Raw genomic sequence first — 14,102 nt, 5'->3', positions numbered from 1 at the left:
GCTTGAATGATTTGATATTGTTTTTTCATTCCTGTCTCTGAATCCTACCTAATTCATGTCATTAATGAGGATATAGGGTTTGCATATGATGATGATGGTGGTGATGACAGTGATGATGATGATGATGATGATGATGATGATGATGATGGCAGTATTTCAGACCAGATGAAGTTTAATAATGATGATGATGATGATGGTGGTATTTCAGATAAGATGGAGTTTGCTGAGCTGATCCGCATATCCCGATGTGACCGTGTAATGCTACATAGGCCACACCAGGCAGTTCTGGATGGCACCCTGTGTATCACTGGACATCACCTCATTGTATCAGCACATGGGGAGGAGCCACAGGAACTCTGGGTCAGTAGTCTCTGTGTATCCTAGGGCTTGTCGTAATGGTAGTACCGGTAAATTGCAGTAGCATAACACTGAGACAGCAGACTGTATGTATCCACGAATCTGTGATGGTAATAGTGATTCATTATTAGCAGTTGTAGGAACTCTGGATCAGTGGGCTTTGTGTATCCTAGGTTGTGTGAAAGTAGTTATACAGTAGTAGTATTTGTAACAAGAATTTTAGGTATGTTGGGTCTGTGTTTCCAAATGTTTGTGAAACTAGTAGTACAGTGCTCCCTCAATTATCCAGCATAATAAAGCCATCGGGACATTCAGATACGTTACAGATGGTCCTCATACGGAGCAATACCCTGCCTATATGTACAGTATTCCTCCTGACTGTGGCAGTGTTCTTCACTCTTTCCATGTTTTAGACATCAAAACACTCATGGGAATATCCTGAGTGATGCTAGACACTAAGAAAACAGTGCATAAACAACGAAAATCCACAAATAAAATACAGTAAAATCTCACTATATCGGACTAATTGGGGCCCAAGCCTGTCTGAAAAAAGCGATAGTCCGATAAAAACAACACCTGGACTCCCCCCTGGACTTCCTCCTCCTTTTGCTATGCAAGAGGCATGCTTGCCATTCGTGTATTTATTCTCTCTATCTGTTTCTCTCTCTCCCTGCACTGGGCACTTCCATTTTAATTCACATATTTATTTCTTTTGTCATCATCCTCACCTTCCCATTTATTTTTACCTTCACTTTCAGTTCACTTTCATATTCACTTCCATGCTCATTTTCACATTCACCTTCACGTTCACACTCACTTTATCACTCATTTTGAATTTCCATTTCACCTTCACTTGCAACTTCACTTTCTCATTTTCACATTAACCTTTACAATTACTTTCACTCACTTTCACTTTTGCTCTCCCTTCTTTTACTTTCACACTCCCCTTCACCTTCACTCACACCTTCACCTTCACTTTCACCTTCACCTTCTCTTTCACTTTTACCTTCACTTCTACCCTCACTTTCATCTTCACCTTCACTTCACTTTCACCTTCATTTTCACCCTGACCTCTACTTTCACCTTCACTTTTACCTTCATCTTCATTTTTACATTCATTTCACCCTCACCACTTTCACCTTCATTTTCACCTTGAACTTTACTTTCACCTTCAGACTCACTTTCACCTTCATCTTCACTTTGACATTCATTTTCACCTTCACTTTCACCTTTACTTTCATTTTCACCTTTTGCCTTCACCCTCACTTTTGCCTTGACTTTCACCTTTACTTTGATCTTCACTTTCACCCTCACTTTCACCTTCTACCTTCACTTTCATCTTCACTTTCACATTCACCTTTACTTTCATCTTCACATTCACCTTCACTTTAATCCTCACCTTCATCTTCACTTTCACCTTCCACCTTCATTTTCACTTTCCACCTTCACTTTCACATTCCACCTTCACTTTCACCATCTTACCTTTCACCTTCACTTTCACTTTCATCTTTACTTTCACATTCACATACTTTCACTTTCACCTTCACTTTCACATTCACTTTCACCACACTATCTTCACTAACCTTCACTTTTACATTCACTTTGACTTCTCTCTCTCTCTCTCTCTCTCTCTCTCTCCCAGAGAGAGAGAGGGAGGTAGGGAGAAGAGAGAGAGAGAGAGGAGGGACTCTCTCTCTCTCTTTCTCTCTCATTTGACTTTGACATTCACATTCATTTTCATATTCACTTCCATGCTCTCTTTCACCTTCATCTTTACACTTATTTTCACAATTACTTTAATTTTCAGTTTCACCTTCACTTTCACCTCTCTGTCTGTCTGTCTGTCTGTCTGTCTCTCTCTCTCTCTCTCTCTCTCTCTCTCTCTCTCTCTCTCTCTCTCTCTCTCACCGGAGAGAGATGGGGAGGAAGAAAAGGAATAGAGGAGAAAGAGAGAGAGAGGGGAGGGACCAATGTTATGGTGTCTCCTCGGTTTGTTTGTTTATTTGTTTATTCCATTCTAAGAGGCTGACTGCTTCTGGCTGCTGGACTTTTCCTGATGCATAAGAATTTAATCCAGTTGGCTCCTCAAGTCCGATAAAAGTGAATTCCGCTATATTGAAGTCCATTATATCGAGGTTTTACTGTAAATGATGAAGACGAAGGCTGCAAAAAGAATTTTAACCCTCGGGAGTTATAAATGTTCAATAAATTTTGGGGACATGAACGTGTTTTTGTAGGCTCCAACATGCTTGCATGTGTTGACTGTGATCACCTAATGGCGGCTGTCCATGCTGCCCGATCTCTGGCAGCCTCCATGTTCGGTCCCTTAACCCTGAGGCCACACTTAATGACCTTGTCCCAGGCATTTTATGGTCTGCTCCTCACATCTCCATCCTTAATATTAACGCATCTCACTTTCTGCACCCAATTATCATCCCCCATCCTCTCCACATGCCCAAACCACCTCGATCTACCTCTCCTCATCACAACACCAATATACTCCAGTCCCATCCTACCTCTCAACTCTTCCATTGTAAATCTAGCCCCCCCAGGCCATGCACTCAGGGACACACTGCACATCCACCTAATCATTGTCATTTCTATACGTTTAAGCCTGTGAATATCCTCTTCCTTTAATGCCCAGGTCACTACCATGCAGGATTACACTCATAACAACATACTGCATACAAAGATAAGGGAGAGCCCTCTCAATGTCAGGAGAGGCAACAGCTACCTGAACTTCTTCCAATCACTCCTCACCCTAGCCACAGAGCCAGCTCCAGCCCCACCACCAGCACATAACATGTCTCCCAAATAACAAAACTCTTCCACACACTCAAGAGATTCACGAGCAGGTTCATTCCTTTCACGCCTGACAATCTCCACCTGCTTTCTCCGACACACCACACACATAAAATCAGCATTATCTTGCAGTCTGCCTCTAATACCACTACATCTCCCACTGATCACAAACACTGCACAAGATGGAATTACTTTCCATGCCCTTGTGGCAAATTGCACATGGCCACTCTCCCTCTTCTTTGACAGTACTGCCACCAACCCTAGATATCACTTTTGTTTTATCTGCATTCACTCTTAAGCCCTTGTGCCCCATATCATCTCTCCACTTCCTAAATTGTTCCTTTGCCCCCCCTCTCATTCTCTGCATTCAACACCAAATCAGCAGTATACAGCATCTCCCATGGGAGTCCATTTCTGAAGTCATGTGAGAGGGCTTCAAGTACCAAGATAAACAACAAGGGACTCAAAACTGACCCCTGATGCACACCAACATTCATGGAAAACTCATCAGTCAAAGCTTCATCTGAAATGACTGCTTGCAAGTACCGGACAAAAACTTGGTAGGCTAGTGCAGAGTTTTGGTGATGTGTGTGAGCGTCGCGCCTTGAGAGTAAATGTAGAAAAGAGTAAAATGATGGTTATTGAGAGAGAAGGTGACTCCCAGTGTGATGTTACAGACTGGAATTAGTGAGAGAGTTCAAATACCTGGGTACAATGATAGAAAAGAGAGAAAAATGTGCAAAAGAAGTTGAAAGTAGTGTGACACAAGGAAGAAAAGTAGCTGGTGCAATGCAGGCCTTGATAAGAAATAGAGGCTTGAATGTTGCAGCTGCATGAGGCTTACATGATGGGAGTTTTAGTGCCAACTTTAACATATGGATGAGACTGTGGTGTGGCATGAAAATGAAAAGTCAAGAGTAAGAGCAGTGGAGATGGGACTGCTGAGGAATGTATGTGGAGTACAGAGGGTGGATAGGATACGAAATAATGTGATTTGTGAAAGGTGTGGAGTGAGGAAGTCGGTGGACACCAGAATTGAAGAGAGTGTATTGAGGTGGCATGGTCATGTGGAGAGAATGGATAACAATAGAGTGGTGAAAAAGATATATCTGAGTGAATTTGAAGGAGGGAGGTGGTGAGGTAGGCCAAGGAGAAGGTAGAGAGATAATGTGGATGAGTGTGTGAGGAAGAGAGGTTTGGAAGCCGGTGAGGCTAGGGAACTGACAAGAGATCGAGCTGGCTGGATGAATGTTGTGAGGAGAAGTGCATGGTCAAGGATTTTGGCTCCCCTTTTTAACCTGGCAGCGTCCGGACTGACTCAATCGGATACATTTGTGAGAAGCTACAGAACTTTGTGAATGTTTTTGGCATATCCGATAGAGCCAGGATTCCGGGGGCTTAATGATGAGTGAATGGAAGCGTGACCCATTGGATTGGGCAAATTTGGGCAGTCTCGACATTGCTACTCCTTACCCTACCCTTGGGTGGGAAACTTAGGTCCGGATGATGATGATGATGATGATGATGATGATGATGATGATCAAATTTCCATTCACTCTTACGTGGGTGCAAGCACCCTAACCAACCACTCCTCAGTCTCAAGCTATCTCATTGCCCACTTCACCACCTCTCTAGGGACTCTGTCAGAGGCCTTCTCCAAATCACCAAAAACAAAGTGCAGTTCCTTTTTCTTTCCTGTTTAGTTTTCCTGAAGCTGTTGAACAATGAATATGGCATTGTGGTCCCCCTGCCTGGCATAAACCCAAACTGCATCTCATCAGTATTCACTCTTGCTCCAGTCATACCTACTAGAACCCTCTCCATTACCTTCATTATCTGATCTAAAAGCTTTATACCTCTATAATTTCCTCCTTCCAGGGCATCACCCTTCCCCTTGTACACATGTACAACCAGGTGGAGAAGGCAGTTGTGGCTGCTTCCACATGCACGCATGAAGAAAAACATTTCCATTGCCAAAATTGCCTCTGGTAATTTGTTATACTCTGCACTCACTAGTTTCATGCCTATATGGTACCACAATTTCATAGCGAAACTGAAAATTGCTAAACTAGTGCATATACTTTACATGTAATAAAGTGGTACCGTAATTGGTTCTGGGGTCAGCCACCTAATTCCCCCTTAGCTACCCATTAATGACACAGTACCTATACTGTAAATTACATACAGTTAATCAGACACATGTTATATTACAGAACCGTAATTATAAAGTCTTTACCAACATTGACACATTGCTGAGCTGCTTGATGGGACTTGAAGATGAGATCCAAGGCTGGGAGCGGTGGTTAGTTGCCACCTGCCCCCTCGCTGCTCCCTGCCATCATTGTTGAGTCCCCCACGCCATCACTTCCCGATGCCTCAGCATCAAAGCCCTCAAAATCCAGTGGGAGCTCATCAAGCACACCAGTGTCATCAATGTCCTCACCCATTGCACCGTGGTCCTTCCCAAGGCTGTATTTTCTCCAAAGCCTGGGCTTGTTGAATACAGGAGGAGAGGAATGATGTTATCAGAGTCTGATGACGTGCATTAACTCTGGTGTTGATAAAAGTCCTTGTACAGTAATTAGCCAGAAGTTTATCCACAATCGGGAGGAGGTGCCCCTGATCTCTGGCCTACCATCACATTCCTTAGTTTGCTCTTTCACTGAGCTGTGGTTGCCAGCAAGTCTGTGATCTGGCGAGATGTTAGCTTACCTCCTGGGACAGGTATGGGTTCCTCCTGAACTTCGTCATTGTTGACTTCTTCGTCTGCGTCCAGCATCTCCTCAGTGGTTGGTTCAGGCTGCCATTTATCAATGATTTCTTGGAGATCAGACTCTTGCACGTCAGCAGACCCAGGTGCTGGGATAGAGCAAACTGCCTCAACTGCTTCTCAAAGAACAGTATCCTCTCACTGCCCGACCTCACCAACCTTGGGAGCAGGAAACAGTGACTTCCATACATGAAGCAGTGTTGCATTGTTCACACTTTTCCAGGCAACGACGATTCTGTCAACAACATTTCTCATGTTCAGCTTCTGCCGGAACGCATTGACTGTGATAGCTGTATGAGTGAGGGGTTCTATGGTGGAGGTTCCAGCGCTGCCAGGCAAGGGTGGCGAAGTGGGAGTGGAGGGTCCAGCAGGTGAGGAGACATCCATATGTAATCTAGCATCTTCTGTTTGAATTAACTGAGGCACCTCCAGTGAACCTGTCTCTGGGTGTAGGTCATTATAGAGGCCTTTGTAGTACACCAATTTCACATTACAAATGATCTGGTCAAGGGGCTGCAGTAGGGATGTGGTGTTTGGTGGGAGGAACACTACCTCCACATTAGGGTGACGACCAACCAGAAACTTAGAATGGCCAGGTGCATTAACCAGGAGTAAAAGAATCTTAAAGTACAGTTTATTTATTTTTATTTTTATTTTTTTTTATTATTATTATTTTTTTTTGACAAGCCTTATCATTGGGGACAAAATGTTTGTCAAACCAGACCATGGTAAAGGGTATTGTCACCCGTGCTTTGGGATTGGAGGTCCAGTAAACATTTAACTTGGGCATATCTGCATGTTTGTAAGCCCTGGGGCGGGCCGCTCTGTTCACCACTAAGGACTTCATCATGCAGTCGCCCATTGCGTTGCAGGTAAACAACACTGTCACACGGTCTTTTGATGTTTTCACACCCTTGACTTGTTTCTCGTGCATGGCAATGTACATCGGGGCTTTCTTCCAAATGAAGCCTATTTCATCACAGTTAAACACTTGATCCATGGTGTAATCACCCCAAGCAACAATGTTTTGCAAGACTGCAGGAAAATTTTTTGCAGCTTCAGTGTAGATGGAGCCAGCTTCACCCTGATATACTGAAAATTTCACCGTGCAACGTCTTTTGAAAGTGTTGGCCCTACCAGTGGAAGCATGGAAGGGGGTGGATTATCAGTACAGCTTTTTCACGCAACAGAGACGTGCCAGGTTCCTTATCTCAAGCCCAGTGATGCTACCTTGTTCACAGTTTCTCCAGGCCATCCACTCCCTCAGATAATGTTCAGTTACAAGAAAAAGCTTGTTTCTCTCTGAGGTTAAATTAAATGCACATCCAGTTGAGAAACAGGAAAATAAACTCACACAAGCACTCACTGCATGATGGTTCTTTTTTTAATTGAACGCATTGTTGATTCTGGGCAGTTAAAACTCTTCTCAATATCACATGTTCAAGCACCACTGTCCAGCATGGCTAGCATAACACACATTCAAGAGAATATTTCTTCTTGCTCTCACCCTTACGGTACTCCCAAGTACACTTGCCCTCCCTTGAACTCTCAGCACTACGGTCACTCATCATGTAATCGTGAAACACGTTACACAACACAACACGCGAACTAGAGGCTCAAGAGAGAAAGTCCTTAGAGTCTGAGATCACAAGAGTACAAAGTGTCGCGGGATATGATGTCACAAACATGGCAGTGGTAGCCGTGAAAAAGTGACTGAGGAGATGCAAATGTGTGCGACCACTCACCACCGGGGCTTGCGAAACTCTTAACAAAATCGTGAGACTCCTTGCAGAGGAACATTCCATTGCGTCACAAAACTGCTTCTTGAGAAAGTATAATTCGTGAAACTAGTTGAGTGCATTGTACTGGTATAAATTGTATACCATCATCTCTGCTGGTGTTTATACTATAAGCAGATAAAAACACACAGAACTGATGAGTAAAAGTACAAAAATGCACTGAGAATAAGCTTGTTCAAGAGTAAAAAATAGCTTCAAATAACTTCCCAGCATCTTAGCGCAAAATTCTGCCTGCACTGTGCAAGAATAAAGTACAGGTATACCTTGATATATGATACCCCTAGATGCAATACCCTGGCTTAACGATGGAGGTAGAAATACCACCATACCCCGCCTAACGATGGCCAAACCCTAGTTTAATGATGGGTTTCTATTTATTTTTTTTACCGATTTTGATGATAGTTTAGAATAAAATCGTGTGTTTAGGTTGATTTATAAACTGTTTTTAGACTTAAATTAATGTGTTTTAGCCATAGGTGGGACAAGTGCTTGTGGGCCCTTCGGACCCTCTTGCACTTGCTCCTGTGAAAAGCTCTCACGCTGCTCGCTCGCTTTCTCGTGCTTCGCACTTGTTTCCTCATGCTTCTCACTTGTTTCCTCGCTCTTTGCGCACGTGTTGTGATCATTTCAGGTAATCCAAGTCACGTTTATGTGCTGTTCTAGTCTAACGTTGTCACTGTCGGCCGTCAAGGAGACATCGAAGGGCCCATGATGGGCCCATGATGGTCCGTTTATGTGGTGCTTCAGTCTAACGTTGTCACTTGAATTTTTTGCAACTAACCAATTGATCGTGTTATTTGCAGCTTTGGGAATGGAATGCAAGTTGTCCACATGCAAGTCCGAGATACAGTATTAACCACTCGGCCACGGCAACTGACCGGGTGCCGGGAGCGGTATTTTTTGGTCAAAATTTGATTGCTCATTAAATATACCGGTAGTAAAAGTTTTTCAATCGTGATGAGACAAAGTTTTTTCACATCAGTGAATTTTTTGCGATTTTTTTGCCAATTTTGGTGCAATTTGAATGTGTAGTTTCAGCTGCCCAAAATACACACACACTCAGACACACGGTTACTGCTATAGTATATTTGATATAAAGCCATCAAAACTCTATGGTGAACACAACCCTAATTTCACGCACTCTCGCCGGGAGCAGCGTTTTTTGGTCAAACTTGGATCGCTCATTAAATATAGTAAAAGTTTTTCAATCATGATGGTACCAAGTTTTTTCACATCAGCGATTTTTTTGTGATTTTTGTGCCAATTTTGGTGCGATTTGAATGTGTAGTTTCGGCTGCCACACACACACACACACACACACACACACACACACACACACACACACACTCACTCACACAGCCAAACTTGACTTACTGAGAAAGAGAGACGGGACCCCACGAGCGTAGCTCATTTCCAGTATATCACAATTAGGTAACTACAATTAGGCAGTTAGGTAAATACACACACACACACACACACACACACACACAGCTGCTGCTATAGTACAGTATATTAGATGAACATTGTCATTTTGGGGTACAGTTTACTAAGCTTGATTTTTTCCATACTTATATTTGACGATTTTCAGATTTTATTTGTTGGTTTTAATGAGTTATTGACTGGTGTTAGACTTAGATTAGCTTCTTTTCCAGCTGTTAGGCTCTTTAGATTGGCTCTAAACTTGTTTTTGGATTCATTTGGTGGGTTTAGGACTTGGTTGGAGGGGAAACCCAAGGCTCAAAAATGCATCCCTATGCTTTACATGTTGAATCTACCCTGAGATACGATACCCTGCCTGACGATGAGTTTTTACTTAACCAATTGCATCATTAAATCGGGGTTTACCTGTATATGTCTGGATATAGAATTTTGCGGGCTTTCTCATGGTGTTCTCATAATTTCAGTATGACCAATAGTTTCGAGTAAATTACCAAAAACTATGAAAATTACCTAAGATGTTTGATTTGTTTATCTTTTCGTAGACAGGTCCTCCCCCACTTTTGAATGGGTTACGTTCCAAGAAACTGCTCGCAAGTTGATTTTTTCGTAAGCCGAAAAGCATTTGATATAGGTATACCCCGGTTTAACAATGCAGTGGGTTTGGTAAAAAACCCATCGTTAGGCGGGGTATTGTATCTTGGGGTACATTTAACATTTAAAGTGTAGGGATGCTTTTTTGAGCCTTAGGTTTTCCCCCCAGTCAAGTCTTAAACCCTCCCAAATGAGCCCCAAAACAGGTTTAAAGCCAATCTAAATGGCCTAAAAGCTGTAAGAGAAGCTAACCCAAGCCTAACACCTTTAACCCCTTAACCGCGGGGTGTCACTTTTGTGACGCTTGGGAGCAAGGGATCATACTGCTGGGCGTCACTTTTGTAATTCTGTGTTATTTTGAATTTGCCCGGGCTTTCGAGTGGTGGCTTGTATCATCTATCAGTACTGGCAATGTCCAACACTAGTCAGCACTCCTAATCTCATCTGTACTCCCATCCATTGTTGACAATTTAGCCATTTCTCCCCGTTCTTGACTCCCCTCCCTACCTTCCCTCCATTACCCTCTCCTCTCGCCTGACCGGCCGTGCTGCGCTAAGTAAATCTTCCCCAGAATTTTTCCACTGATTTCATCCATTGAAATAAGCCCTATGCCCTATTCTTATACAAAATAATATATACAAGAAAGAAATAAGGTATGTGATAGTGCCATACACCTGGAATTGGCTAATTATCACCTGACAACACCGCACGTGCACTCATTCGCTAATGTTCCCTGTTTATTTCCCCTTGAAGTATGCCGTATAATCTATTCACATAATAAAATATATATAAGAAAGGAAGGGAGAAGCCTAAGTACATTCACCTGGAACTACCTAATTTATCATGTATTGTCTAGATTTCCTGCCAATCATTTCATAGCACTTATTTTAGCAGCAGTCACCATGCTGACATTGGCAGCCTTTCACTGCCCCCAGGGCACCACAGCATTCAGTTTACTGTCGTCTTTCAAGGTGAAACCACATCGGATTCGCGCCTGTCCAATACCGCCGCTTTTTACCCCCATGCAAAGGGCCCTGTGACCTCTACCCCTACGAAACCTCATGTGGAAAGGGGCAAAGGGCTAAGTGACTGCTGTGGAACGTGAACTGGCTAATTTATCAATGAAAATGATGGACAGTGACTACGATCTTTCTGGTGAGTAAAACAGTGCAAGTGGAAATGTAAATAATGTGTAAACAGCAAGTGAAAGCAATGAATGTAAACATAAGTGAACAGTGGAAAATAGTTTTATAAGTTACTGCAAGTGACAGTGCATAACACAGTGTAAATAAAATAGAAAAGTAAATAATGTAAATAAAATAAGAGAATGTATCTATCTATCTATCTATCTATTGCCAGACGCCTCAATCCCGTTTGGGGTGGCCACAAACAAATCGCCTCCAAGTCGCCCTGTCCCCCGCCATTTCACTACCCTGCTCCCAACTCACACCCCCCTCTCTCATATACCTCTCCACCCCATCCCTCCATCTCATCCTCGGTCTCCCCCTCCCTCTTCCACCCTCCACCTCACTCACATACACTCTCTTCGTCAGTCTTTCACCCTCCATCCTCTCCACATGGCCAAACCACCTCAGTGTGTTCCTCACAACGCTTCCTATCACATCCACATCAACACCACAACGCTCCTTTATATCCTCATTCGTCAGCCTGTCTCTCCACGTGACTCCACAAGCTCCTCTTAAATAAATAAATGTAAATGAGTAGTAATCTAAGAAAATGAGTATATATACGAGGAGTAATGAAAGTGAAAGTTTCACTCTAGCATGTATGAATACTATGAGTTATGAAAGTGAAAGTGACAGATTCGCTCTCAACACTAGTATAAAGGAGGAGAAAGTGAATGCTACATATTTTACTGAAAGAGAAATTGAATGCCTAGTGATAATAAACTACTATTACTGAAGGAAACTTATGGATAAAGACTGCAGATACATATAAGTGTTATATAGTAATAGAAATATAAAGTATGAGTGTTTTTATGAATAATAAATGACAGAATACCAGCGGCGAACGAGACAAGTGGGAAGCTGGTACGCACTCGTAATTTTCATTGCTTTCACAGTGTTTCTTTTTTTTTGGAGTATGGATTCCAAACTATTTGAAAATTATAGAATAGTGTTTCTAGTGATAATATCAGGCTGTGGTAATCATATTACGGGTTGTCAGGAAGTGTAAAGTGGAGACTTCGTTACTCAACTTTAGAAGTCTCCACAAGTCCTACGGTACTCGGCGAAGGCTCAGCAAACATCTCAGGAGAAAGCTAAAGGTATGTGCCATATGAATAGTTAATTATAATATTCTAGGACTAATAACTGATTTTTGGCAAATATTTTTACAAAGTCTGTCGGAGCGCAAATACCCCCGTTGGACACGCAAGGAATGGCAAAACAACCCCGCGGTTTATGGGTTAAATAACTCACTAAAACCTACAAATAAAATCTGTAGATCGTCATATGTAAGTCTGGAAAAAATCAGACTTTGTAAACTGTATCCCAAAATGACAATATTCACCCCATCTATGTCTAAAACACATTAATCTAAGTCTAAAAACAGTTTATAAATCAACCTAAACTCACACTTTTAGTCTAAAATATCATCAAAATTGGAAAAAAAAAATAAAAATCCATCGTTAAACTAGGGTTTGGCCATTGCTTTAGGTGGGGTACGGTGGTATTTATACCCCCACCATTAAGCCGGGGTATTGCATCTAGGGGTATCGTATGTCGAGGTATACCTGTACGTGTGTATATATATTTATATATATACAGTAATCCCTGTACTTTCTGGATGCCCACTTTCCGGACACCCCACTTACCGGACATTGTGGGCCTGGACCGTCAGAACCCAAAAATGGCCAAAAAAAGAAAAAAATCCCCCCCAAATCCGAATTTTTTCCCACCCATAATTTGAAATTGCCAAGTGGCGTCGAACAGCTGTTACACCATGGACCCTTCACCCTTTCCGTCCTCCCCCCTTCCCCCTCCCCTGTTAGGGTTGCCATTTGGTATTTTTCATTACCAAATGTGGGCCAATTTGGTAATGAAAAATTCGTTTGGTAATGAATCAGAATAATGCAATACCAAATGGATTTTTCACATGTGTGAGGATACACAGGATGGAGATGGTGGATTGTTTGCTCTCTTTGATTAATCTGCTAGCCTATATAGCTTGAAAATAATCAAAATGCCGTTATTTATAAGAAGAGTGATTACATGAATGTCCACTTGTACTGTATATATAATTAGTGAAGATTTAATGCTAGCTTTACGAATTTGGTAATGAAAAGTTAAATTTGGTAATGAAAATTAAGGAGTTTGGTAATGTGGCCGTTGCGATCTGGCAACTCTGTTACCTCATCATCAACAGGCACAGCCTAACGCCGATCGAGAGCAGATGCTTATCGTAATGGAAGCCACATGTGCTTGTTTTTTGTGAATAAACTGCAATACCTCGCCACTAGACCACACGGGAATTTAGAGTGTTGTGCAGTGTTAAGAAATTAGAATTCAGAGTGCAAAGGATTAACTGTGGAGTGCACACTGGCAGTTGAAACTGGTGTGGTGCAATTAAAAATGTGCGGTGTTAAACAATTATAACTCACAGTGCAAAGAATTACTGTAAGTGCAGCACAACACTGGATTACTGTATGTGCTTCAAGAGCATTTTCACCACTGCCAAAGCCAGAGAAGGCAGTCACAGACGTGCTGTAAGTACCCTGGGTTCCTTTTCATTTATTTCATGCTTTATGTCCATTATTGGTGTGAATAGTGGCTTAAATAGGTTTAAATAGGTGCTGTGCATGTCAGTTAGGTAGTTATTTAGGTTGCTTTCAAAGTTAGGTTGGATTAGGGTCCTGAAGTACCAGTCCAGGACCCAGGGACTTGTTTTAAGTACCCAGAATGTTTAATTTTGTATAAACTCACCTCTAAAACCTCGTTCTCTGGTTGTTTTGCATTTATTTCAGTTTTTTATGTCCCTTATTCGTGTGATTTGGCTCTTAAATAGGTGCTATGCATCTCGAGTAGGGAGTTGTATAGGTGTTTTTCTGAGTCATGGTAGGTTAGGGTCCATAAGTACAAGTCCAGGAGGCTGGGGCTCACTTTCCCGACGGGACCACTTTGTGGACATGCTTTTGGCTCTATTACATCGGAAAGTGGAGGGATTACTGTATAGATATATACTGTATATATATATATATATATATATATATATATATATATATATATCGTTTCATCATTTCATTTTTAAAGGCTCCAACATGCTTGCATGCATCTACCTTGATCACCTAATGGCGTCTTTCCACGCTGCACAATCCATTGTGG

General features: G+C 42.1%; 1 protein-coding gene across 1 annotated transcript in view; it reads left to right on the top strand.

The window, feature by feature from the left end:
* Positions 1-211: 211 nt before the first annotated feature.
* Positions 212-14,102, top strand: part of LOC145411011 (myotubularin-related protein 9) — a 408,122-nt gene continuing 394,231 nt past the window's right edge. Inside the window, exon 1 of the mRNA XM_080281074.1 lies at positions 212-360. Within this exon, the coding sequence (XP_080137200.1) occupies positions 214-360 (147 nt within the window). The 5' untranslated portion in view covers positions 212-213. The remainder of the gene's footprint in view (positions 361-14,102) is intronic.

The sequence above is a fragment of the Coenobita brevimanus genome, chromosome 87 (genome assembly GCF_032717465.1).
Source record: "Coenobita brevimanus isolate Jiangsu-jjx chromosome 87, ASM3271746v2, whole genome shotgun sequence".
Classification (NCBI taxonomy): Eukaryota; Metazoa; Arthropoda; class Malacostraca; order Decapoda; family Coenobitidae; genus Coenobita; species Coenobita brevimanus.
The sequence above is the reverse complement of the archived record's forward strand: the minus strand, read 5'-3'. Positions and strand labels throughout refer to the sequence as shown.